We start from the raw sequence: 27,986 nt of genomic DNA, 5'->3' as shown, positions 1-27,986 counted from the left end.
AATTATCATATTAAACCAAACGGTATAATTTTTTTTTTTTTTTTTAATCTTGATTAAATCCTATAATTTTATTTTGCAACAAACCAAACAAATCGAATAAACTTAAATTTGTAAGTCTAGCAAACATCTGTTTATTTTCCAGTGACACTATTTGGTAACCAAAAAGATTCATTCTCTCAGGAATCTTTATTTTTGTGTTGGTCTTTCTTTATAAGAGGCTCAAGCCTCTCAAGCTGTCCAATTTAAGGGAGGACGGGGGTGATGGGGTCAGGTTGAAGAGCTTTTTTCACAAGATCAGTCTGCTCCTTAACATGAAGCTGGTAAAATCCTGTAGCTGTAGCTGCTGATGGAAGACGACCAACGTACTTAATGTCGTTGAAGTTTCCTCTTTGCAGTGCTTTCATCGCGGTGCAAAGCCTTAGTGCTATGTATTGGTATCCTCCCATGTTCATCGGCTCTTCTTGACACCACACGATCTCTGCATCTGTAGAAATACAAGAACAAGTTTTCAGAGAGTTCCATATTCAATCAAAAACCATCAAACACAGTCCTGAGTTTCGACACCTACTTGGATATCGCTTTAGTTCTCTTTGGATGAGATCATAAGGGAATGGACAAAGCTGCTCTACTCTGCAAATGGCTACATCGTTTGTTTCAGACTTCTTTCGCTCTTCGTCAAGCTCATAGTAGACCTGATCATTGACGTTTGAAGTATTAAATTTCAGAATGTGAGAACTTTGTTAGGAAAAATTGGGATCTTTTGTTTTTTACCTTCCCAGAGCAGAGGACTAGACGTCTGATACCTTCTTCAAGATCAGAGTGACCACTTTGATCTTTGATCAACCGTTTAAATCGAGTTCCTTGCTTGTCAAAACCAGGATGTCCTTTAACATCATCGAATTCCGAGAGATTAGATACACACTGTTTGTGACGAAGCAAGTTTTTGGGAGACATTACTATAAGGGGCTTGCGGAAGTCCCTGTGTATCTGCAAATGGATGATATCAAGCGTGTGTGTATGTGTATGAAGAGCAAAAGAATAAAGTCGTAACCTTCTATACACTTCAGATAAAATTTTACCTGCCGACGCAGAACATGGAAATAGTTGGCAGGTGTAGTAACATTAACAACTTGCCAATTACATTCTTGAATCTGCTTTCGAAGAGTTGGATCCATCTCAGGGATAACGTAAGGATTGTCATCACTCATCTGCAGTTAAAATCTTCAAATGAGAGGGAAACAAATACGAAAAGTGGAGAGAAACTTAATGGGTAAGTATCGGTCATGTAATATACCTGAAGGAAACGTTCCAATCTTCCACTGGAATGTTCAGGACCCTGACCATCATATCCATGAGGAAGTAGAACTACTAGACCAGTTTGACGGAGCCATTTGGCTTCCCCACTGCTTATGAACTGATCAAACATAACTTGTGCGCCGTTAGCAAAGTCTCCAAACTGAGCTTCCCATAACACCAGAGAATTGGGATTTTCCATCGAATAACCCAGTTCGAAACCGAGAACACCAAATTCTGAAAGAGAGCTGCATACACAAACAACGCAAAGATCATGTAGAAAACAATTGAAGAGTGGTTACGATCTCCAGAGATTCACAAAAACATACCTGTTACTGACAGTGAACATTTCAGGGTCTTGGTTCATGGTCAGGTGATCTAAGGGACAATACTCCTCGCCAGTTTCCTGATCATGAAGCACTGAGTGTCTGTGACTGAAAGTTCCTCTTTCAACATCTTGACCACTTAGCCGAACGTGGTTGCCTTCAACAACCAGTGTAGCAAAAGCAAGAGCTTCTCCAAGTCCCCAGTCAATGCCTTCTCCCGATTCAATCATTTGAGCACGTTGTTCATAAACTCTTTTCACCCCTCGGTGTGGCTTGAAGTTCTCTGGGAAGGTTGAGATTGCCTTCCCCACATTCTTCAAAATCTCTGGCTTCACACTGCAAGCGAACAAGGCAAGCTGTTACATTGGGGAAAAAAACAAAAAGGCCAAAGGCAATAACAAACTAAATAAAATGAACATCTTCATACCCAGTGTTTCGGATCCTAGAAATCTGCTCCGGTGACTTGAATCCAGTCCAATGACTTGCCAGCCAGTCACGTTTTTGTGGAATATAATCTTTACTTGCCCTAAATTCTTCATTTAGGATAGAGCTTACTTTCTTTTGAATCTTATCAATATCTTCTTCTGTTACCTGTCCAGATTGCAAGAGCTTCTCCTGGTAGATTTGAAGCGACGAGGGATGATTGCGTATCACCTATCAACAACAAGTAACATCCGGTTTTAAACAAAAAAATATTACATGAAAAGAAATCCTGGAAATAACGAAGTGAAAATTAGATTAAATGCCAGACCTTGTACATTTTTGGTTGCGTGAATGACGGTTCGTCTATCTCGTTATGCCCAAAGCGACGGTAGCATACTAAATCAACAACAACATCAGAATGGAATGTCTGGCGCCACTCAGCAGCAAGCTCACAAACATGCACTACTGCTTCAATGTCATCTGCATTGACATGAAAAATTGGGGCACTCAAAGCCTTTGCAACATCAGTGCAATACTGTGAAGACCTTCCTTCCCTGGGATCGGTTGTGAAAGCCACTTGATTATTGACCACAATGTGCACTGTTCCACCGGTACAGTAGTTAGGAAGTGCACTAAGATGCAGAGTTTCATATACCACACCTTGTCCGGCAAAGCTACCATCCCCATGGATCAAAACACCCATGTTCTTTGTTCTGTTCTCGTCTTTTGTGTAATATTGTTTCGCTCTGGTTTTACCCATCACAACAGGATCTACTGCTTCCAAGTGACTGGGATTTGCTACCAAAGACAAGTGGAGATGTTTGCCTCCTCTAGTTGGGCGATCATAAGATGTACCCAAGTGGTATTTTACATCACCTGTTCCGGTGTAAAGCCCAACTTCATCTACTGGCCTAGTACCACCACTAAACTCGCTGAATATTTGACGTAGAGGTTTTCTAACAACATTACCCAAAACATTAAGTCGACCCCTATGGGGCATTCCGATAACTATGTTCTCTACCCCGAGATCTGCAGACCTATCGAACATCTCCTTCATGCCTGGAATCAAAGACTCAGCACCTTCGAGTCCAAATCTTTTAGCCGTGGTCCACTTAGAAGCCAAGAAATTCTCAAACTGTGTGCTCCAGGTAAGCCTATCATAAATAACCATCCGACGCTCACTATTGTACTGTCGAGGTGTTGGGGTCTCGATCTTGTCTCTCAACCAGTTACATTTATCCCTATCAGCAATGTGCATGTACTCATACCCTATAGTCCCACAGTAAGCCTGCTCAAGCCTCGACAGTATAGCCCTCAGTGTTTGAACCGGACGGTTCTCAGAGAGAAAACCCGACATCCTCCATACACCCAGAAAGAATTCCCGATCAAGATCAGCCTCAGTAAACCCATAAAGACCTGGCGTGAGATCTTCTGGAATCTCTCTCTTCTCTAGACCCAAAGGGTCAAGCTTGGCCTTCATGTGTCCATTAACCTGATAAGCTCTAACAAGTAACAACAAACGCATGCTTTCTTGAATGGTTTGCCCCGAGATACCAGGAGATGTAGCAGCCTGACCGACAAAGTTCCTAAAAAAGTTATCCCACGACTCATCAACACTGTTGGGATCAGCCTCCCAAGCTCTTTGTAGCTCCTCGAGATACACACTGCTTGTTCCATCTAAGAAGCTATCAGTTAGCTTGGAAAGTGGGACAGGACGTGGAACAGGAGCAGCAGACTCTGCCTTTGATTTGAGTATTGTAGAGTGAAAACATCGGGTTTGAGAAGGCAAAACCCTTGTTCTAGTGGCAAATGAACAACACTGAGACTGAGACAGTGTCCTTCTTATGGCAAGCTTTGCCACAGAAGAACCAGTTCTAAACCAAACCATAGCTTAAGTAATCTATCAGCCAACAACAAATCATACAATCCCAGAATCTCGAATTTTTTTTTCTCTGAACCTGAAAATGATATCATTAAACAACAGAATAAAATACTCAACAACAAAAAAAGAAAGTAGATAAGTACTCAAAAATGGCTAAACAAGTAACGACTTAGTTATTATCTCATGCAAGGACACAAAACATACAAATCTGAAAACGATTATAACCCATAAATCAAATAATTTCTCAGCGATCTGACATCATTCAGATCATCGAAAAAATTTCAGAATTCCCAAATATTTTAGCTCAACAACTTTCATTTCGGAGAATTTCCATCAGAGAAAATCAAAATAACAAAAAAAAAAGTAGAGAAATTAAAACATACGAAGAAGACGAACCTGGATCAATGATGAAGACGATCCCAGTGAAGTAGCTTCTAGGAGACAGAGAAAGAGAGAAGGAAAAGTAAGAAAGTGCACCGCCTTGAAATAATGGGCCTGAAATGGGCTTATTAAATGGGCCTTAATAAGAATCATCAAATATTGGGCTTTCAGGCCCAAAACGTAACACTCAAATTCTTCTTCACTCAACAGTCAACACGAACCAAAAAAATGCAGAAGTTTCCAGAGGTTGAAGATGATCTGCGTTGAATCTGCGTAGATGATGAAGGGTTCTGGAGAATGTATAGGACGTGAAAGATGCGAGGAATTAGCAAAGTCTTCTTCGTTTTACCGGAAAGTTTACTCGGAGGTTTGGTTAATCATCGATCTCTTCCTTTTTTTTCTTAAAATTGATTGCTCTGAACGAATTTTTTTGTATTGGTTTGTTAGATAGAGGAAATTGGATGGGAACCGCTAAGGAGATTAGGTGGAGATTTAACGTTTTTCAGCTTTCAGATTTTGTAAGTTCCACAATTTTTAGGGTTTCGCTTCAAAATCTTTGGCTAATGGATAATGTGATTAGTACATTGCATTATATGTATCTCAATATTCATGTGACATGGTAGTTTTGTGATCTGAACATTATTATCATCATGATCATGTACAGCGATAAGAAGGGAAGGGCACATAACTTAGAATTTCAACTGAACAGAGACTATCCTAATTCACCACCTTCTGTTTCTGCGGTTTGTTTTGTCAAATCCTTAAACTTTTTCCGTTCTCCATAGCGGATTTTCCGAATTGCCCGGTTAACTTTTGCTCGATGTAGGATGTGCCATATATGTTTACTTTAGAATGGTCAACAAGTTCAAGATTGAAGGATTTGATGTACCAATTCCAAAAGGTATATTAGATTATACGACTTGCTACATTCTCTCTTTAATCAGCTAACACACATAATCAGCTTCTTTTTTTTGTTAACAGCATTTGGACTATCTTCAAGAATTTTGGTCTGTCTTGGACGATATCGACAAATCTCTCTGTATTGTTGATGCCAAACAACCATCTCGCGCCTCCGCTATCCGCCGGATTCATGCTGGTTTATTACCTTTATCTCTATTCCATTTGTCTGGATACTCTTTTATTTTCTGTCTTGACGAGATTCACTTTTTATCTATCTACTAATTGGTTCATTTTTTCTCAGGAAATGATTGCATCCTCATTGTTCATATCGACTTCAAAGACCCTAAATCCCTACCAGAGTATGTTTCTACACTACTCACACACTCACAATAACATCTGTTTCGGCAGTTTTTTAATAGTGAATTTCTTAGACAGATGCCGGTTTATTGGTCCTGTGCCTCCAGCTACGCATATGAACAGCTTACATATGTTATGGAGAAGAAATAGCAAAAAATGGTAATATTCTTTTGTCTCTACTCTCCCATTGTAAATCTCTTTCGATAGGTTATATAGCATGGAGTTAATAAGAAATAGTGAGGTTTTATGGACTGTTGAAATCAGGAATCACGATTAATGATAATAATACAGGTCAAAGGAAAGACCATTTCCTGAAAACCTCGAATGTATTCTAGGTACTGAGCTTCCAAAGCCTTTAGGTCTCCAAGAGGAAGAAAATCAACAACAAGTTGAATGTGGAATTTGCTATGCGCAGTTTCTACCCACCGGTGATTTCTCAAACCGAAAAAAAGCAATGCTTCAGAATAGTACCTTGCTGATGGTTCACTAACTTCTCATTTACTTTAAACTAAGATGAGGAGCTCGGAGCTAGAAGTGGGACGCAAACAGATTACACATGTGAAAACATCAGTTGCAACAAGTCTTTCCATAGCCTTTGCCTCACAGACTGGTTAAGGTCTATCACAACAACAAGACAGTAAGTGAAAACCTTAATCTCTCACTCTCTCATATCCAAACACACACACGTAATCCTTATGCTCTAAAGCTCAACTATGATCCAATTTCTTGCAGGTCATTTGATGTTCTGTTTGGGAACTGTCCTTATTGTTCAGACCCAGTGGCAGTCAAAATCAACAACCATTTGAAGCCAAACTTGCTAATTAGCTGATTCTGAAAGTTCTAATGAAACATGATACAAAGAGAAGAGTTAGTACAGTGATGAGTAGTAGTAAGTGAGGACAAAAGTTCCTTTTTACTATTTTTCTTCTGTACGTTTAAGATAAGACCCATGTAGCTTTCAAATAAGAAAGGTGAATGTACCTTCTTTTTTCCTTTGTGGCCACTCAATCCCAAAGCTGATCTATCAATCACCATCAATGTGGAGTTTCAAGCAATAATAACTCTTTTACTTGGTAATTTTGAAAAAGAGTATTTGAATGCTATTATTTGAATCCTTTCTCTCCAGCTGTAGTAGTACTGTCGGTGGCTAAATCAATCTATGCTTAAGACCTCAAAAGTCTTCTAATTTAAACAAAAATTTACTAAGCAAAAAAACTACTTTGCTTATTGAATATTGAACCAATCAAACCCACAAAGTTGAATATTGAAGAAATATGGAGTTATGAATTAAGGTGAATCTTTTTGGGTTGCAAATTTTAGGACAGATTTTACTATAAAAACAAAATTTCATTTGGATTTGTGAGTATGTGTGACTTTTAGTAAATTTACTATATCATGTCATCTTGGAAGTATTTCTGATTAGTATCATAGTATTTCATTCAACAAGAACATAAAATAATGTGAAAAGGAAAAAATACTTATCAGGGCAAAACTAAATGAGACTAGTTCGATTTCAAAGCTGAAAAATTAGATATAACATCAATGCCCATTGATTTCAAGTTTTCTTGGCATTTCTTAGTGAGTTCCACATTATTTCAACAAGTTCTGAGCTTGATAAGACATTTTCCTTCTAAGGTTTAATGCAAATCTGACGCCTTTGTTGGCAATGGGACCATATAGCCAAACCAATAATATCCTCTTCGTGCAACGAATCCTTGTAACATCTATACGTACGTTTTAAATTTTGTGTGTTTTTATGGTTAGTTTTTATTAAGATTACAAAATTTGAGTGGTTAAGCAAATATTTTGTTCACAATTTGAAATTTGCATGTAATCCAACAACTCTACGCGTGTACTAGTGATCTTCTAAAGAAAATGTGTCTCAAGGTTACGAGTTTAGATTCAGAATTTGTTTGGTAGAGAAAGAAAAGTTATGTGCTCGAAACAATCAATGCCATAAGGTCAGAGTCACATATTAACCTGTTTTCACAAAATTCATTTATGTTTATAAATTTTCAAATAACCACAAATCACAATTATATCTATATATCTATACACACTACGTAACACTCACGTACGTCTGCACATTTGCATAAGAGGACAATACAATCCACATTTTCCCACAATTAATATATATATAAAATATCGTACAAGACGAAACATGATCATTGTAACGTACGTATATATGGAATTATTTTCAAGCACGACACTCCGGTGGTGGGACAGGAAACCTAGACCGGTCGGTACAATAATCATAAACCATATGGTTTACTCTAACCCACCGGTAACGTCGAGCTTCGAGGGCGTTAAGAGACTGATAGGCATAACCCTCCCACCAATTGTGAGGGTTCGATGGACAAAAGGTTGGTCCGGGAACAGGACAACCTTCGATGTCGAAATCTTTGTAATAAGCATAAAACGGAGCTTTGCTCCAATCAATTTTCTCTAATCCGCCACGTGTCGCCCAGTCATCGGCTTCCCATAATGTTGAGTAAACTCCCATAGGTTGTGATGTTGGGTAAGCAATGTTCTTGGCTTCGTTGTTTTTGTATTCTCTTATTGGCACATCGTCTACGTAAAAACTAAGTAACCAAAACAAACCCACGTTAAATTGAGGTTTTTCCAAACAGTAAATGGTGAAAAAAGATTAAACAGTAACTTTTATTCGAAAGTATAAAGAGAGAAGCTTACACAATGTGTTTGTGTGACCATAAGATAGTGTAAGTGTGGTAATCCAAAGATGGGTCGAACCAAAGATTAACTCTTTGTTCTCTATCTCCTTTGCCATGAGCAAATATGTTAGTTTGCACTGAGTAAGGTTGACCACTTCTGTTTCCCAAGAACTCGAAATCTAGCTCGTCTCTCACCGTGGCCGTATCGGAGTTCATCTGTAAACATATCAATGATTCGACCGTTAAATGTTTCAAGAAAATGTTATTTTTTAGTGTGTGAATGTGTACATTTTAAAAACTAGTGGAGTAAAATGATAGACTTACGTAGAAAGCGGTGACCGTACCGGCAGAGTCTCCTGGAATGAGTTTGATCTTCATGCTCACTCGTCCGAATAGATACTTTCTTTTGGAAGCAAATCCACATCCTTTAAAAGACAAATATATATGAACATGTGAGAGTATATTACATAAAACACCATTAATTTTTAAATGTTTCCATTTCATCCAAGGGATATATGTGGTGTTGGTGTACCAGTGCTCTGATCAAGGACGAGCTGGATAGCTTTTCCACCGTCCATTTGACGGATGTGAGATTCCGACCAGGCCGCTTTGAAATCATCGACGAATGTCGCGGGCCGAGCGGAAATCCGAATGAACATTAGTGTAAAGAGAGTGAAAATGTAAAGAAAGGGAGTATCGGGAAAAGAAGGGGAACATATCTTAGCCATGGGACTTTTTATGTTTTAAAAATGTCTGTTTTTTACCTATGAGTTTGTTTTAAAAGTGAGTAGAGAGTGATAAGTGTACATGTATTTATATACACAATGTTTTTTTTTGTTGCCAATGGGATTTGAGGATTTAAGACGCTGACGTGGACGGTAGGAGACATCGTTTAGCTTTCCACACAGCTAATTGCGAGCAGTCTCTTGGCCTACTCATTTATTAATCTATATTCTAAACCTGACCTAAATTTGATGCCAATGAAAATGTAAGGTTGAGAATGGTTATCATCTTGTGTTCATATTGCAAACTAATCAGACTTAAAGTGTGGTTCCTTCGATAAAACTTATGACGTTTCTACTCGTTGAACTAAAGGCTAGAGCTATATACACTATACACCATTGACATGACACTCCTAATACAAAAAGGATTATCAATCATCATTTGATCAGTTTCTTTACAAATTAGCTGAAAAAGTAATTAATGTACAACGAGCAATTACAAAACATTAACAAAATGTATCTATTCTTTTCTTTTCTTTTTGACATGTTTCAAAAAAACAAAAAAAAATTAATAGAAGAAACAATGAGAAGAAATGTTAGGGAAGAAGATGTTAGATGTATATGAAAGTGTGGTTTATAAACGCGAAGGAATTTAATGTCTCAATCAAAGGATGGTTGTGGTACATAACATAACCTATGGTTCTAATTATTTTGGCATAGAGAATTTATAATATGAGGTTTTGTATCCATTGGATGATTCCCATGGGCCACCTACGACCTACTAAATACTTGTTTCTATCCAAATTTGAATACAAAAAACAGAAGAATATAAATTTTATTACATAGTTCGGATCATATTTGAGTTTGTAGCAAAGGTCGACTCGATTTTAGGTAGATCTGAAAAAAAAACTTTGGTACCAAATCACATGGGATACTTATGAGTTATGATCATCAAGGTAAGAACATTAATAGTATAGGTCCTTATAATCGTGCTGTTTAAACCAAATTTTCAATATACAGTTGCTGTCCTCTTGATTTTCAATTTTCATTTCATGTTTTGTTACTTCAACATCTTAGTGTGTCGCCGACATATCGGAGGTGAGAAAAGAGGAATATATCAAAAATAGTTTTTCATTTTCATAAATAGGGAGAAAAACAAAACAAAACTTTAGTATTACCGTAGCTATTAAGGTTCATAACACCTAAATAAAATTAATCATTCAAAGGATCACAAATCTAACCAGAAATAAAGTTTTGTTCCTGCTCTGATTTATTACATAACCACACAAGAAACTCTCACTTGGAATCTCTCTAGAAAGCAATATAGATAACTTACCAACAGAACATAGTAACAACTCAGGATCATATCATAGTTCATACTAACATCTCAGCATGGCTCATACCCCGGCTAAGCGTACAGACCGGAGTTTACCTCTTCTCCCGCACAACAGTTTGAGTGGAACTGTTAAATCAGTGTTGAGACCATTGTATGTTCTTGATATCGATACCTTCTTTAACCATTTCATAAAGCGGGCTCATTTCCCTCAACTTCTCAACTTGTTTAACCGTAAGCTCGACCGCTTTATCGATCTCTTCCTTCGTGGTAAACCTACCAATCCCAAACCTAATCGAAGTATGAGCCATGTCCTCATCCACACCCAAAGCTCTCAACACATAAGAAGGCTCCAAACTCGCACTAGTACAAGCACTTCCACTAGACACTGCAACTTCCTTCAACCCCATCAACAGACTCTCTCCTTCAACATAAGCAAACGACAAATTCAGATTCCCTACATATCGACTATCCATTGAACCATTCACTACAACACCATCAAGCTTCTCTCTAATCCCATTCAGCAACCTCTCCTGCAGTCCCTTAATCCACTTCTCATCATACTCCATCTCCTTCATCGCCAATTCACAAGCAGCCCCAAACCCAACAATCTGCTGCGTAGCACCCGTGCCACTACGTAATCCCCTCTCCTGACCTCCACCATTCATCAACGGCTCAAGCCTGATTCTCGGCCTCCTCCTCACATACAAAGCACCAACACCTTTTGGTCCATAGATCTTGTGAGCACTCATTGACATCAAAGCAACATTCCACTTCTTAACATCAACCGGTATCTTCCCAATAGCTTGAGCAGCATCAGTATGAAACGGAACATTATGCTCTTTGCAAATCCTACCAATCTCCTCCATAGGCTGAACCACACCAATCTCATTGTTCACAGCCATAATCGAAACTAGCCCTGTGTCTGGCCTAATAGCTTCTTTCAACATCTCTAAATCAACCAATCCATCAGTTTTCACAGGCAAGTAAGTTACCTCAAATCCTTCTTGCTGCAAATGCCTACACGAATCAAGCACACACTTGTGCTCAGTCTGTGTAGTGATAACGTGTTTCTTCGTGTCCCTGTAAAAGTGCATCACTCCTTTCACCGCCGTATTGTTCGCCTCCGTCGCACCGGACATGAATATGATCTCCTTCGGTGAAGCTTCGATCAGTTTCGCGACCTGGATTCGAGCAACCTCGACGGCGTTCTCAGCTTCCCAGCCGTACATATGAGTTCGCGAGTGAGGATTACCGTACTCATGGATCGTAGAATCATTCATCGCATCGAATACCCTAGGATCAATCGGAGTCGTCGCTTGCATATCTAAATAAAGAGGTCTACCTGAAATTCGAACTCCTTTCATCAAAATCGATTCATCCTCGTAATTCACCGCCGTCGCAGCAGCGGCGGTTGATAGGTGGCGACACCGGGAAAAAGCGCCGTGTGGATTGGTTAGGGCTCGGCGGATTGTGGCAGAGATTACCTTAGACGCCATAGATTCAAAACCTCGGATTTTGTTTCTTCTTCCGATTTTTGTCTAGTTGATTGATTCTATTCGATTGCTTCGTGAAGAAGAAGATGATAGAGTCACTGGCGGTTTCGTGACGGAGGTAACGTGGTCGTCTCTGAAACCCTAAATTAGAGTCGATGAAAGTATCAAAGGCCTATGAGAAACAGGCCTGTTAATATACATAATGGGCCTGTAATTTGCCCAATACTAATTTCCTTTTTAAAAAAAGAGGCTCTTGTATATTTGTCTAACCTGGTCCACTAAAAAGGTGAAAATAGAAGCGCCAAATGGAAATTTGTAATGATTTTTTTTTTTTTTTTAAGAAAGAAATCAGTTGTTAAGAAATGACAACAATTGCAACAGACATATAGAAAAGTCGGTTGCTTTGGACTAGTTTAGTTACGCCAAAAGAAAAAAACTTAGTTAAAAAATACATGGAGTCTGCATATCGTAGAATTTGATAATATGGCCACCAATGAATAAATATGATATGATCCATGTTGAATTGAATACTTTTTGGTCTTAGAGCAAAAATTCGTGTAGCTTTGAAATTGTCATTGCCTTTAACACGTCTTCATTTCTTTATAAAAGAAAAACAACACAATGAAGACTACATGAGAGCCAACAAAACATAGTTCAGCCTGAGAATTGACTATCACAATTCACATATGTCAGTGGCTTCCAAATTTCAAGTATATGAACTGATCAAGGAGAAAATAGTACCATAGCTTAAACATATAATAATATTTCACAAAAACCAATAGACAAGTATAGATCGTATAGTGCGCAACAGAATCTCATCCATTCACCAGCTCCAACCCTCAAAGATAGCTGATGCTCTCCAAGTTTGGTTTCACTCGAGATCTTAAGCTTCAAGCTATGTGCTCTGTTTTGAACCTTCTATCTCTTTTCTCTAGTTTTGAAAATCTCAGAAATTCAGACTACATTCTACTGTAGGATGCATATTTTATAACAAAGGGCTTTTTTGAATAAATTTTACATTGATTCAAAAAAAAAAAAAAGTATAAAGAAGAAAATAGCTAGCTTACCCATAATAATGGTCTTTTATGTTGTGCTCTGCTGTTTTGGGCATCTCATGCCGGTATGGACATTCAGCACCTCTTGTACGCTCACCCCTCTTGTAGTTTCTACAAACATGTGTTCGGTTATAGTATGGAGTTGGTCTTTGAAAATTAGATCGAATCTTCCTATATGAAGATTCATAATCCAGTCCAGCTCTAGTCTACATAAAAGCAAAACCAAAATCACTTGGATAAGCCACCATTGAGAAACCTAGTCATCAATCTTTCACAATGGTAACATAATAATCTATTAAAAAAAATCTTAATTAAAAATCAACCAACGAAAGAAAAATATTGAACATGGTCATACCTTTAGGCCAATATCACTTTTTGGTATAGAGTCATGAGTTGTAATGCTGAGTGTTGTGTCCCTAACCTGAACTGGATTATATGAGCCATTCTCTTTGAAATATCTTTAGATTCTTGCGAAGCAAGAAAACAAAAGTTTTTACTTTTTAGTTAGTTTTCCTTTTTTTTGGGGTCAAACTTTAACTAGTTTAATTTCTTAAAACCCAAACTTTAAACTTTAAAGCAAAATCCAACCTATAATAATAAGTAACAATCCTAGTCGGCTTTTTACATTATAGAAGCCTAAATAATTAAAAAGAAATTTTCACGTTTAACATGAAAAAAAGATTTAGTCTCACAGTTTGGCAAAGTGAGATTTCAATCTCATGTTTTGACATTTAAGCCATTTTATGACGAAAATACCCCTAAAGAATTAAACCAAACGACACAGTTACTATGTGGTTTAGTTTATTTTGATTTTGGTTTAGTTTCTTTTGGTTTTGAAAAAAAAAAAAAAAAAAAAAAACTGTCGAAAGAAATCGTCAATGAATCCGTTGCCGGCCACAATCTCGCTATCTCCACCGTGAATTCCATCTTCTGCCAAAATCTCTCCATCTCCACCGCGAATTCCATCGACAGCAACAATCTCTATGGTTTCCTTCTGAGCTTGGTGTCGTTCGACGTTGGTCTCATTCCGACCTCTAGCTCACCCAAACCCTAACTCATCTTGTTCCACCACAGAGAAGAGAGAGAGAGAGATTGCTTAAGAGATGTTGTCGGACTTCAAATCAGTTTAGATCCGAAGCCATCTAAAAGATGAAGCTTTTAACTTTATCCGTTTTTTATTGAAGATTTTTAGAGAGATTGAAGTCGAAAAAGTCTTGAGTTTTCAATTTTGGTTTCGGTTTTTGGTATAGGTTTTCAGTTTTGGTTTACAACCATGCTCTCTTCTCTCCTTCGTCTTTAGAATAAAAGAAAGTTAACTTGGTGTTGCTCTTACCTCCTATCTTGTCGATTCAAATTAGAGGTTTTTCGAATCTGTAATTTGGGTCAACGCAGAAAAAGAAGAGATTTTTAATCATGTTTATTGCTAAATTGGTTAATTTTGCAGCTCCGTCAGTGAAGGGTACATGTGAGTTTGGAATAGTTTATGTGGCTGGGCCTCTTGATGCTTGTCAGAATCTTTTGAATACACCAGAAGAACATAGCTCAAATGAAACTTCCCCTTTTGTGTTGATTGTAAGATGAGGTTGTAGTTTTGAGGAAAAAGTGAAAAAAGCACAGAGAGCTGGTTTCAAAGCTGCCATATCTATAACAATGAAGATTGTAGAACCTTGATAGCAAGTATGAAACATTCTTCTCAGTTTATTTGAGTTTGGAGCTTTAGTTCTTTAGAGAATTATTCTTTTGAGGAAGACTTTGAAACTTTGTACATTGCTTTTAGGTGTGGATAACAACTCTTGAACTTGTGTGCAGTTTTGAGCTTTAGGTTCTTTAGCGGTGGATTTGCCACGGCGGTGACGTTTGTGACTGGAAACGCCAAGAAGCTTGAAGAATCAAAGTTATGCACGACATTTCTATTCCTTTCAAGTATCTTAAACTTGACCGTGCGTACTTCTTTCGATTTCTCTATCTCTTCGATTACAATTATTTTCTATTCTCTTTCGGGTCATTGTTTTTATTGTGTATAGTTTGATTTGTAGTTGCCTCAGCTTCATGGTGACCCCAGTTTTGGGTCGGGTCAGTGATACATAGCCAAGCTTACAATCCTCAATCCTATAAACATGCCATAGTGGGTTTATCTGGTTTCACCCACTCAAGCACTCAATCAACGGGAACAAGCACATTGCCGCCTTATTCACATCCGTCTCCTATCTCAGTATCAAGTCAGTCTGGTTTCCCTATCAATGTTGGCTCTTGGGATGTTTCTTCTGGTGGGCTCTTGTGGACCGGTGGTTCGAGTTCAAACAGAGATACAACAACCATCAGCGGGAATCATAAAACGAACACTTACAACACCCCCGTAGTAACTACCAGCATCAGGCCTACTAATGTCCAGATTGGGAGAACGGCGCAGATGACCGATGAGTTCCCTCACCTTGATATCATCAATGATCTGCTTGAAGACGAACACGGTTCAATGGACAGTAGTGTATACCATGTACCACAACAGTTCAACAACCAGTACTCATACCATGGTGGTGCTGATCTCGGGATCTCTGGCAGGTCTAGGAGTTACAGTGATGATGGATTTCACCAGTCTTACGGTGAATACATGCCACATTCTGCTTCTTCTTCGCCATATGGTAATGGACAAACACAATCGCAATGGCAGATGGCAATGGACTTGTCTTTACGGGCTATGAGGAACCAAGACGATGCATCAGCATCAGCATCAGCATCAGCTACTTACTCTTACTTTGATTTAGATTCATCAAACCCGAACTTGTCTGGAATCAACGGCTATAGAGACTTCAGGCCATCGAACGGACACTGAATAGCTTTGGGTTTAAGGAGTGGCATTGCATTGTAATGTTTATTATATAAAGATGGAAAGCAAAAAACATTTGTGTAAAGAGAGTTTTCGTCCTCTTTGTTTCAAATGAATCCTTTTTTTCTCTATAGGTTTTTTATTTAATAATAACAATTTTTAAAGTTAATTGATCATCAAATGAGCCAACTTAATTATTTTCACTTAGTATTTAATGTGTGAATGCAAATGCGAATACGTTTGTGGATAGAACTATGACAAACAAAGTCAACTTGAACTAATCAAATATAAATGGTTTCCACAAAAATATTCAATGAAAAAAAAATAAAAGCAAGAAGAGTTTTTTTTTTTTTTATTTGGTCGACAAAAGAAAGAAGATATACATATGACATAGATATATACGTCAGCAAACACCTATTTTTAGATGAAAGACTTCATGACCGAAAAATATTATGACTTGTATAGATTGTGAAAAAATGAAATAAAAGATAGATTTTGTGGAAGAAAACTTGTAAATTATGGAAAATATCTTCTTACGTAAAATGGCCACCAATTTCCGAAATATAACCCGTTCCGTAATTTTTTAACCCGTCCTGTGATTTGTATTAAAAAAAAAGGATTAAATCCGTATTGAAGCGGCGGATTAATGCTATTTTAATCTTTTTATTATTGTTGATTCAAAAACCCGTCCCGCCAAACCCATCCCGCCAAAAAACTCATTTATTTTATTAATGTTCTTATTTATGATATGATTCTGAATCATTGTCTAAATATTTTAATCGATGTAGAACGTTGAACACACATTTTCGTCAATTGGATAATATATGTCCGTTTTTAAAATTTCGAATCACAGTATATGCAGGAAAAAAAATTGATTTTTTTTTACTTTATGTATTATATGATGATTCAAAACAGTTAAAAACAAATCAAACAAAGATGATAGGAGAATCATAATTATAAATCTTAATCAAATCTTCTAAAAATCTAAATTATTAAATATGGAATATCCGGTGTATGAGTTGGATTAAATATAACCCGACCCAACAAATTTTTTGTGAAGGAATTTTTAAAATGGATCGGATATCCGATATACCCGAAAGCTTTTTTACCCACCCGTCACAAAAAGTGCTGCGATTATACTAGTATAGATTAGAGCACTCTATTATCGCTATAATTGAACGACTTATAATAGCATGTCCGAAAACGCTATCGTATATGTGACACCTATCATAGCTGCCGATGTCATAGCATTTGTGAATTTTTCGCGCTAACAATGTGCATATTTCTTGTAGTAGAAGCTCTCGTCGAATTCCTCTGTCTGATTTCAAAATCAGTAATATCTGACACGTACGTCTTGGAGTCACGGTTGGTGTACGGTCACCCGAATGAGAAATGTTATCTCCGCCAGGTGCAGTAACTAGCCGATTATCATTCAGTGTCCCACTTGGGGAAGCTCCAATACCACGGTCGATAACATCATCCCCAGAGACTTTGTCTATACCATTAATATTGGTATCGGTGTTACCTTCGCAGCATGTATCTTGTACACATTCTATTGTGTACGTACATTGGTACAAACCATGTTGACACGTACGTCTTGGAGTCACGGTTGGTGTACGGTCAACCGAGTTATCTCCCCCAGGTACACGATTACTTGTGTACGTACACTCTGCCAATAGACGACTGAATTCCCCTGGATGTTGAACCGTTTGTTGAGTGAGAATGACGTCCTCCTCAACATTCCCTATTCCATATTCTTCAATAATTACATCGTTCCACTTGTTGTAATCATAATCTTCGCCACTGCCTTCACTACCGTCTATAGTAGGATCGAGGGTACTTCCCCCCATAGATCCATCATCACCCTGATAATCATCATACCCAGCACCATCTGCGTTGTCCTCCTCCTCTTCTTCATCCTCATCTGTTTTATCGTCTTCAACGTCGTCTTGCTCATCTACGGCCTCATTATTTCCATCTACATTTGAAGCCGCTACGATGGGATTTGGTGTCATTGCACTCCCACACACACGGTAACTCTCACCATCGTCACCATCGGTCCTAGGGACAGTATTCCCGAGTTTCTTGACGGTTGTAATGAAAGAGACAAACAAGGTGACACTAGGATCCCCACCACGAATCAAAAAGAAGGTATCCAGGCTCATTTGATTGTCAATGTAGACAGGAGGGCGTTTACTTTCTATCATCACTGACATCTTTCCCGGCATCCAGTAACTAATTATTGGATTGCGTTCGGTGGACTTCAAACTGAAAACCTCGCATAATGTACGTACAAATTCCGTGTACGTCATGTTTTTCTTAACACGTACACAACGACCAAACCAGCCTTCCCATGGTTCAAATTTTCATTCTTCTTCTTTGCATCTCCACTCACCCACCATAGTAAATACGGGAATATCCATTACCTACTTGCATCATAAATTCAGCAGAACCCCATTAAATGCAAATGAAAGCATGATTATATCTACAAAAAACAAAAAGAATTCCCAACTACACACTTATATACATAAATCTATCCTCATTCAGCATTTTCAACTAAAAAAATTGGAAATAAAAATATTCTGGGTTTTTATATAAAAACAATGTTGATTTCGAACACAATCAAGACCCTAGGGTGTTATAACAAAAAACTTCTTAACCAATTTCATTACTTACAAGATCAATGCTTGTCTTGGCTCCAAACTTTGTAAATCAAGAAGATCAAAACTTCTCCAGCATCACATTCATTCAGAATAATTTGTTTGTTTGATGGATTATGTTTATCTCTTACAACTCCTTCAGCAAATAGCTCAGCTAGTCCATCAACATGTTTGATGTCCGCATCATACGACCTCTCCAAACAGTTACATCCTAAAAATGCCTAAATCACATAAGTCTTATACTATGTACGTACACAAAAATATTTATTGGAGCGTACATGGTACAATACTAATTTAATTTTTTGACATCAAAATTAAGTTATTATGTCAGTTATTTGTATGACTGTATTTTTTTCATATGTTTTTCATACATGAGTTGAATGTTTTGTTTTTATAGTCAAAAAATATTTGAAACGTAAATATACAAATTATTTAGATATTTACGTACATATATACACACACATTACTACCGTGTACGTACACATTATTACCGTGTACGTATATATTATTACCGTTACGCACATATGTGTATATGATATTGCTAATCGTGAATAGTCTTCGATAATAATAAATAAAATATTATTTTAAATAGAAATAAAAATATGAAAATGGGTCTGATAGAAAAAAAAAAAAGAATTTTAACTAAAAATATAAAAACAATAAATATTTATAATATGGAAAAGCGAATCATCTACTGACAAGTGTTTAAGATTTTCAAACCACACACGGCTCTGTGTCACGTTAAAATATACTATTCCTCAAGGTTTTTCTTTAGTTGTGAGGTTTTGTTTTAACTGCTTCTCGTATTTGACATATGATTATGTAAATTGCGTAACAGAGCTGGAGTTTTGTGAGTCTCATTAGAGTCAATTTGTGTGTTGATCATAGTTGATTTCAATTATTTACTGAAAACAAATTATTAATATTTTTTTAATTGAGTTTGTAGAAAACTTGTATGAAATTGGTAAGATATTTTTGGTAGAAATATGTCCTTATTTGAGTTTTTTCTATTTACGTGTATGTAGTTTACGGTATACACAGTATTGATTATAAAATGGATATGTACTTCAGTTATATCATGTACTATTGTGGAGACGGTGTACGTAATATTTATAGAGTTTGTATTGTAGTTTTTCGACTTCAAAATACGCTAATATAAACTAGATTTACAAAATCAATAAATAAATTAAATGTAAAAAAACAAAAGATTATAAGAAAATTGTGAACAGTCAATCGCATAACTGAACCGCATAACTGAACCGTGTACAGTGTACGTAACTGAACCGTACAGTGAACAGTACATCGCATAACTGAACAGCATAACTAAACCGGAACAGTGTACGTAACTGAACCGCTTAACTGAACCGTACAGTGAACAGTACATCGGTAGGGGTAAAATGGTCAGATTTTGGCTAAATTGCCAAAACTTGAAAGCCCATTCTCACTTTGCCAAAACATGGAATTAAAACTTGGTCAACTGTCATTCCATGAAATTTACCCATAATTAAAAGCCTAGGATTAATATCACTCTAGTGACTTCTTCTCTTTAAGCAACTCTACTACTTTCCTCATGGTCGGCCTGTTAATCGGAAACGACGACGTACAAAGCAATGCAACGTCAAGAACTTTTTCTATCTCTTCATATTCTCTCGTCGAAAGTTTCATCTTTGGATCCACAATTTTGCTAAGGTCTCGATAATTTCCAGGTGAATCTTGATTCATGGCTCCGTATTCTGCTGATGGAGAAGGGTAACACAAAGCTGCTTCCATTGCAAACTTAACAATGTCCTTATTCTCTCCAAAAGACGAATCGTTCGGTCTTTTTCCGGTAATCAATTCGAGTAAAACCACTCCGAAGCTATAGACATCGCTCTTCTCATTCACTTTTGACGTATAACCATATTCTGCAACCACAAAAGAACAATATATATTCAAGTAATGTTACTAAAAAGTCTAAAACACTTGCATATAGGGTTTTAACGGTCGTTTGATAGTATAGAGTAAAGAATTCTGACCCGGAGCAATGTAGCCGTAGGATCCAGCAACACAAGACATGGGAGAAACATCGGAGACACCATCATTGTCTTCTCTGTTCAATGATTTAGCTAAACCAAAGTCCGCGACACGTGGCTTCATCTCATGGTCCAACAATATATTATTGCTTTTGACGTCACGGTGAACAACCGGCGGAACAGAGTCATGATGTAGATAAGAAAGTCCTTGAGCAGCACCAACCGCGATCGAAAATCGTGTCGTCCAATCTAGTGGCGAAACGGCACGATGTTCTTTCTCCGAATGCAAAACGTCACCTAAGCTGCCGTTTTCCATGAACTCGTATACTAAGAACCGAAACTCCTCGCCGTTGCAGCACATGAGTAGCTTCACGATGTTTCCATGTCTGAGCCTACCCAGAGTCTCTACTTCGGATCTAAAAAAAGATTCGGATTCGGGCTTTTGACCCGGTCCTCCCCAGAGTTTCTTAACCGCAAGCGTTTGACCTGATTTGAGTTTTACTCTGTAAACCAAACCCGACCCGCCTGATCCGATTATGTTATCTTCTGTTAATTGCGGGTATATGTCTTCCTCCGTGAACCCGACCCGCTGGAAAATGGTTATTTTGTTGGTCCGTTTCGGTTTTCTCTTGAATAACGGTTTGGTTTTGATGAACAGCCAAACCAAAGCTCCGGTTAGTGCAACGATGCAGATGATTGATATCACAAGGATGTACCGGGTTTCTGGTTTGGATCGGCAAGGTCGAATCGGATCCAAATTCGGGGCACAGAGATTCGGGTTACCCAAGAAACTGGGTCGAAAAATATCTTGCTGAAATCCAGAAGGGATCTTACCGTAGAGTTTGTTATCGGAGACATTGAATTGATTAAGCTTCAGCCTCAACAGCTCCGCCGGAATCTCACCGGTGAGTTGGTTGTTGGAGAGATCCAGATAGTTTAAAACCGGTAAATCACCGAGCTCCGGTGGTATTCCGCCGCGTAAACGGTTGTTCGAGAGATTTAACTCGGCTAACTCGGTGCACGAACTCACTGAACTAGGAATCTCGCCGTCGAGCATGTTCTCCTGCATCTCCAATCTCTCTAGATTCTTCAATTTGTTGATGCAAGGCGGAAGAGGGCCTGAGAAACGGTTGCGGCTAAGATCGATGACTCTGAGATCACGGAGATCACAGATTTTGACGGGAATCACACCGGAGAAGTTGTTATCGGAGATTTCGAGCTGAGATAGATGACGAGCTTTGGAAATCGAAGGAGGAATCGAACCTTCTAATTGATTGTTGTTGGCTAGCTCGAGACGAGTAAGAGGAAGTTCCCAAAACCTAGCCGGAACTTCGCCGGAGAGTTTGTTATCCGCCATTCGGATGTAATTAAGCGAATGACAATCGCCGTAAGCTTCCGGAATTTCGCCACTCAATTGATTGCTGAAGGTGATGATCTTTTGAAGTTTTCTTCTGTAGCAGAGATACGGCGGCAATTCGCCGGTGAATCTGTTCGTCGAGACATCGATTTCAGATAGTTCTGAGAATTTTCCGAGATTACTAGGTAACGTCCCCGTGAAACTGTTGTTGAAGATCTTGAATTCGACGAGATTAGGATTCAAAGCGACGATATCTGGTAATTCGCCGGTGAAGAAATTATCATTGAGATTGAAAGAGATAAGTTGCAGAGCAGCGATCTTTTCCGGCAATTCACCGGTGAGATTATTCTGCGATACATCAAAATTCCTCAATTCGGTTAAATTCCCGATACTCTCCGGCAATTTTCCAGATAACCGATTATCGTAGAGCTCAATCTGATAAACCGATTCGAGTCGTCCGATACTCTCAGGTATTTCTCCGGTGAGACCATTCATAGCCAAATCGAGATTCTCTAACAACACCAGATTCATGATCGAATCAGGAATTTCTCCGACGAGGTTCGAGTGAGTTAGCCGAAGTTCAGTCAAATTCGTCAAGTTCCCGAAGGTTGATGGAATCGGACCAGAATCAAAACTGATGTAAGCGAGATCAAGACGAGTTAACTCAGTCAGATTACCCAGAAACGCCGGAACGATTCCACTGAGCGGGTTGCCGTTAAGGTTCAGAACTTGCAAAGCGTTAAATCTCCCGTAACTTTGAGGAATTTCGCCGGTGAACAGGTTTGATTCCAATTCGAGGACGCGTAAATTACGAAAGTCCGGCGAGAATTCCGGTAATTTACCGGAGAAGTTGTTTACATTGAGGATCAAAACCTGAATTTTAGAACAGAGCGAGAGAGGACCAGAATCTATCGTACCGTTGAGATTGTTTTGAGAAAGAGTGATGTTGATGAGCGTACGGATACGACAGAATCCGTAAGGAAACCCACCGGAGATATTATAGCCGGAGAGATCAATGGCCGTGACGGCGAGGGAGCTACCTTTTCTGATGTCGCATGTGATTCCCGTCCAATTACACGGACTCCGATTATCTCCGGTTATGACCCAATCTTGTAAATTTCCATCGGGGTCGAAAAGTCGGGTCTTTTTAACCCGACTCAGTATCTCAGCGTCTCCATTGGAAGAAACTTGGAGAAAACAAGAAAGAAGAAGTAGAGAGATGAACAAGAAGAGGGTAGTGGTATTAGTGATCATCGTGTTGGGAAGAGAGGTATGAACACGATGAAGGATGTGAGATTGTGTTCATAGAATGGGTTTTTGAAAGGAAGAAAAAAGTTTTAAGTAACGTTTAAAGAGTTTGAGATTGTTTATTTAAAGATGGACGGATTTGCAGGTTTTTGCTTTCTTTTGATTCACATGGGAAGTAGGTTTAGTCTGAGTGACAGTTTCTTTTTCCTAAGTGTTTGTTTGGATTGGAGTCTTTTAAATATAAGTTGAGAAAAGGAATCTAGAAAACTTTTATTAGTGTTCACTCTTTTTTGAAAAAAACCCAGCATTATCTTCTTCTCTTTTTAGTTGGGTGGATGAGCCTAATAATTTAATTAATGTATGGTAAAATCGACTAATCTAGAAAGATCATTCGTTCATACGTTTGGTACAATTTTGGTTATATTGATAAAGTTTCATTACAAGATGTTAAAATGTCCAAATCTCTTTTTTGTTTTCACCTAAGCAAAAATGCGTTTCCACCCAAATTTGTTTAGCAAAATGCCGAGTAAAAAACGAAAACATGAATATTAACACGTAAGTTATCATAATAAGAAGACGTATTGTAACGTTTCATCATTTTTCCCTATAATTGTAACCGAGTGGTTTTAGTGTGCGTGAATGTTCATAATCATATATAGTTGCACTTTTTTTTTTTTGGTCAACACATTCTACTAGATTCTGTACATTTTTTTTGGCTTCTATTGGTTGTTTAATGCTTATATAAAAATAAGATGCTTGACTTCGGAGTCTTTCGATGCTTTTGATGAACTCCGAGTCATATGATGATACAGTATGAAGGCAGAGTCTTTGTTTAGTCATGGAGTTATGTTTGTTGATGGTTAATTGAACAACAGTTACAGTAGCTTTGAGTAGGAGGTTGGTAAGTGTCTCGTAAATGGATGTATTTGGTTAGAACAGAGAATGTTAGGTATATAATGTGTAGACTTTGTTTAATTGATCAACTCTTCTTTAGTCATCAGTTAGGCGCAGTTAATGTCTAATCTTGAATTTAATAATTTAACAGTGAAATGAGACTTTTATTCTCGAAATTATGTTTTCTCTTAAATGTTTTCCTCATTATTTAGTTTTGATTTCTAGAAGAAAGAAAAGATTGGGTAGTAGTAGAAACTAGAAAGTAATGCTATAGTTTGATGGCAAGTGTCAAAATTAACTTCGGAATTAAATGGAAGGAAGGCACTAGAACCACGGAATTTGAGGCTTCTGTACTTAATTAGCATTCAATTATCAAATTTAAAACGGGAAAGACATTAACTAGTGTAAGTAATGTATTCCCATTTTTTTCTTTTGCTTTGGAATATGCAATCGCCGTGAAGAAACTTCTGTCTAGTCAACATTTTATTTTTCCCAAAACCCCCATTCTACTTTTTCTAAATTCATATAAATGCGTTCTTAATTAGACTTATAAATTAGTCACTATTATAAGAAGTACATTATTGACGAAAAAGGGGGAAAAGTTAACTATAAAAACTGGTATGTTACTAAACAATAAAAGTAATTAAAATACTAAATTTTTATTGAAAAATGGATAGAAACTATAATAATGTGTGTATGTGGTTTATCAATTTATAAGCCCAACTTTTGAAGGTTGTTTGTTGAACTGCCCCATTTTTTTTTTGTCTTTTTTCTCACTTTCTTAAACACGACACTCTCCTCCACTTGTGTGTTGTGTCGCTTCTTATGCATGTTAAATCATTTTATGTAATAAGCGTGTCTTCTCTTTAACAACGTTAATTAAACCCATATGTAATTATTATTGTTGATAAGAAACATAGTGTTTACTAAGAGGAATCTATAAATTTAAAATAATAATCACCTAAATCTCTTAAGGTTCGTAAATTATATGAACCGAACAAAACGGAGCGGACCAAATTTCTCTTTTGTCTCGAGAAACAACATTGAGGGTGTTTTCGTCATTGTCATCTATTTACAACACAGCGTTTTAACTTGCTCCAGATATTGGGCTTTAATTTTCGAAAGTAAAGCCCATTATTATTTTAGTGATTCGGCTCTTCAGGACCCAATTATAATCTTTGAGCTTTTAAGAAAACAACATTTGGTTCGAGCCAAGGCCCATAAATCCTTTGCCTAAATGTATATGAATCATATTGATGTTAAAGGTTTATCCGTTTATATATGCAGAGTTGGGTAAAAGATCCGTTAGTGACACAATAATGGGCTACATAGTTGGTTCTCATCCTTCAGAGACTACGAGTGTAATAGGAGCATCCGTCGACAAGGACGTTAAAGACACAATCATATAAAAACAAATAGTGATTCGGTGTGTGGACGTTCTCGTGTGTCCTGAGGAAATCCCAATCATGAGTCTCGTGATGCTTTATATTTTATCGTGCGGTTTATGGAGAATGTTTACGAGACACGTGTGGGAACTCACGTGTCAAAGTTGACAGGGTCTTCCCTTTTTGGAGGATACTAATTGGTGGAATCTGGAATCCAAAGGCGAAAGAATGCTAAAGTTTTTGATTCGCAATTATAACTTTGCTTTAAAAAAAAGTTTTACTTCATAAATCGAATTTTTCGAATATGTGTGATAATTACTACATTGCAAGCCATAAAAGAGTCAGATTAAAAATGTGATATGCCATCGATCTTATTTATCATCCATTGGTCAGCAGATTCAGCTCATAGCTAAAATTTCATGATAACATTGATTTTAACCTGTAAACAAATTTGATGATTTCAAAAAGCTGATATATATTCCTTCTGTTTCAAAATATATGATGTTTTGCCTAAAAACACAAAATTTAAGACAATAATTAATTCTTTTAGTTTTTAATCTTATAAATAATGTGGCAAGTGAACTTTACAGCTAATTCTAAATTAATTATTTTTAAGAGGTATGTGCTTAAAATTCAAAGGGATCAGAAGCATATGGAAATGTTTGTCACGTTTGATTTTTGAAAATGTATGTAAAGAAATAGAAAAAGTGGCACTAACCAATTGTCTCTTCTTCTTTTTGTCCTTTCAGTGTCACCTCACTATTATTTCTTTATAAATTGAACCATATGATTATTAGTTTTTTTTTCATATGATTATTAGTTGAACAAAAATAAAAAGTAAAATTGATACCATATTATTAATCTGCGATGATAAAAAGTAAAATATACATTTACTATCATCTCCTTCTTTTTCTTTAAGATTTTTTTTTTTTAAGTACTGCAATCATCATACTCTCTCCGTTTCGTTTTAGTTGTCGTTTAAAGTTTTTTCACACAAATTAAAAAAACATTAAATTTTCTGTTTTACCCTTTATTAATATATTTTATAAAAAAAATCATTGGCAAAAACATTAAAACAGTAGGGATAAAACTGGAATTTTTACCAAACATTTGCATTGAAAACCTAAAACGATAAAATGAAACGAAATTTAAATCCTAAAACGACAACTAAATTGAAACGGAGGGAGTAATATATAAGTACATTATTACTCGTGAAACTATAAAGCTCAAAATGATTTTGTTTACGTCGATGAGTATTACAAAAATAAAGACGAATCTCTACCTAGCACCACGTTACGATATGACATAATTTTCTCACACACATTTTCTTGACATACGTACCATGAATCAACTTCATATACTAACTTTGTTCAGTCATATGTCACGGATAAACAATCGGCCATTCTTGATGTCCCAAGTCATTAATTATATAAGGATCTATATGCAAATACTTCATAATTTAAACGGAATGGGCCAAGACAACAGTCACTAGTAGTCTAGTACATGAATCATCAAAGGTAAAGCCGCTATTATCATCTTACATAATTAGACACTTTCGTATATTATATAGTGTTAGTGATAGCAGGTACGAAGATTAGTTTTTTTTTTGGTGATAACGTCCAACAATTAATGAATGATACCTAATTACGTACACTAAATTCTGAAATCTTTTAAGAAAATTGAGCGGCTAATACCAAATGTATACACTATTACCGGCATTTCACGTATCAAATCCATTGATAAATTTAATTTCTAAATTTTGTAATTGTATTTTACCTTGGTGTAAGGATTCTCTTAGCAACTACGAGGGATGGGACATAACTATGTCGGGGAAAACAATGAAACCCAAGATAAAGACAAAACGGACCCATTCAAAACACAGTGCACTCCTTCTTCTTTCTACGTGTCTCTGTCACATCACAATCATCAATTCCACGTGGCATTTTTCACCCCTAAAACTTACCAATAAAAATGTTTGAATTGATGGCATTGATTGGTGAACAAAAATAAAATTGTACAGCTTTGTACAGTTTTGACAGTTACCAATCACAAAAACTTTATGAAAAGCGGTATATTATAACATAAACAGTTTTTTTTGGACAAAAACAAAAACAAATTAAAACGGTTACGGTTAAATACGGTTATGGTTAAATACGGTTACGATTAAATACGGTTATAACGGTTACGTTTAAATACAGTTATAACGGTTACGGTTAAATACGATTACGGATAATTACGGTTATAGTTATTTAATGACTACAATACGGTTAATATCGGAGGCGAAATCTTACGAGTTACCTAACTTATTATAATACTTTTCATAAAATCAAAAAGTATGTTACAAACCAAATTTTCTTCATTTCGAGCAAAATAACAGTATAACATATTTGTTTGAGAAAAAGACCATTTTTTTATAACGTAGATTTTTCATATGCGGTATCATTTACTTTTTTGAAAATCTTAATCTGAATATTCGATAATTGTTTTTGCATTATATGGAGTTACAATTATATCTTTAAAGTTTTAACTATGCGGTTAACCATATGGTTAAATAACGGTTTTCATATGTTTACCGTTAATTAACGGTTACAGTTAATATATTTTTTAACTGTAACTAACTATTTTTTACGGTTACGGTTTTTAACCGTTTTATACGGTTACGGTTGAGAAACGGTCCGTAACCGTAACCGTATTTTGGATCGTAACTGGACCAAAAGCTAACCGTAACCGTATTTTGGATCATAACTGGACCGTTTTTCAACCGTA

General features: G+C 36.9%; 5 protein-coding genes across 7 annotated transcripts; 1 reads left to right on the top strand and 4 right to left on the bottom strand.

Annotated features, from left to right (window-relative positions):
- Positions 1-51: 51 nt before the first annotated feature.
- On the bottom strand, positions 52-4,399 carry LOC9302761 (2-oxoglutarate dehydrogenase, mitochondrial). Its single transcript, XM_021015995.1, has 9 exons — positions 4,321-4,399; positions 2,371-4,000; positions 2,047-2,273; positions 1,623-1,955; positions 1,295-1,541; positions 1,080-1,208; positions 772-987; positions 569-692; positions 52-484 (listed from the first exon to the last, which is right to left on the bottom strand). Exons 2-9 carry the CDS (start codon positions 3,928-3,930, stop codon positions 243-245), a joined length of 3,078 nt encoding a protein of 1,025 aa, XP_020871654.1. The 5' UTR covers positions 3,931-4,000; positions 4,321-4,399; the 3' UTR covers positions 52-242.
- A 121-nt stretch (positions 4,400-4,520) lies between these two features.
- LOC9301053 (E3 ubiquitin-protein ligase FANCL) lies at positions 4,521-6,676 on the top strand. 2 transcript variants are annotated; one of them, XM_002866642.2, is made up of 10 exons: positions 4,521-4,672; positions 4,753-4,823; positions 4,970-5,048; positions 5,132-5,206; positions 5,287-5,401; positions 5,507-5,564; positions 5,641-5,721; positions 5,854-5,990; positions 6,076-6,199; positions 6,295-6,676. In XM_002866642.2, the coding sequence occupies exons 1-10, from the start codon at positions 4,583-4,585 to the stop codon at positions 6,389-6,391; spliced, it is 927 nt and encodes a 308-aa protein (XP_002866688.1). In that variant the 5' UTR covers positions 4,521-4,582; the 3' UTR covers positions 6,392-6,676. The 2 variants fall into 2 exon arrangements, with proteins under 2 accessions (XP_002866688.1, XP_020871655.1); XM_021015996.1 differs by lacking the exon at positions 4,970-5,048 and having other exon boundaries at positions 6,295-6,556.
- Positions 6,677-7,530: 854 nt separating this feature from the next.
- LOC9301052 (probable xyloglucan endotransglucosylase/hydrolase protein 6) lies at positions 7,531-9,016 on the bottom strand. The gene is made up of 4 exons (XM_021015621.1): positions 8,767-9,016; positions 8,559-8,659; positions 8,254-8,450; positions 7,531-8,144 (listed from the first exon to the last, which is right to left on the bottom strand). Exons 1-4 carry the CDS (start codon positions 8,960-8,962, stop codon positions 7,760-7,762), a joined length of 879 nt encoding a protein of 292 aa, XP_020871280.1. The 5' UTR covers positions 8,963-9,016; the 3' UTR covers positions 7,531-7,759.
- Positions 9,017-10,110: 1,094 nt separating this feature from the next.
- On the bottom strand, positions 10,111-12,019 carry LOC9302760 (cysteine desulfurase, mitochondrial). Its single transcript, XM_002864930.2, has one exon. The coding sequence runs from the start codon at positions 11,786-11,788 to the stop codon at positions 10,427-10,429; it is 1,362 nt and encodes a 453-aa protein (XP_002864976.1). The 5' UTR covers positions 11,789-12,019; the 3' UTR covers positions 10,111-10,426.
- A 1,362-nt stretch (positions 12,020-13,381) lies between these two features.
- LOC9301050 (LRR receptor-like serine/threonine-protein kinase HSL2) lies at positions 13,382-23,168 on the bottom strand. 2 transcript variants are annotated; one of them, XM_021015998.1, is made up of 3 exons: positions 20,340-23,168; positions 19,835-20,228; positions 13,382-13,490 (listed from the first exon to the last, which is right to left on the bottom strand). In XM_021015998.1, exons 1-2 carry the CDS (start codon positions 22,945-22,947, stop codon positions 19,849-19,851), a joined length of 2,988 nt encoding a protein of 995 aa, XP_020871657.1. In that variant the 5' UTR covers positions 22,948-23,168; the 3' UTR covers positions 13,382-13,490; positions 19,835-19,848. The 2 variants fall into 2 exon arrangements, with proteins under 2 accessions (XP_020871657.1, XP_002864975.1); XM_002864929.2 differs by lacking the exon at positions 13,382-13,490 and having other exon boundaries at positions 19,542-20,228.
- Positions 23,169-27,986: the final 4,818 nt, after the last annotated feature.

This window comes from Arabidopsis lyrata (assembly GCF_000004255.2).
Source record: "Arabidopsis lyrata subsp. lyrata unplaced genomic scaffold ARALYscaffold_8, whole genome shotgun sequence".
NCBI lineage: Eukaryota > Viridiplantae > Streptophyta > Magnoliopsida > Brassicales > Brassicaceae > Arabidopsis > Arabidopsis lyrata.
Note: the sequence above shows the minus strand (reverse complement) of the source record. Positions and strands in the feature narration are given on the sequence as shown.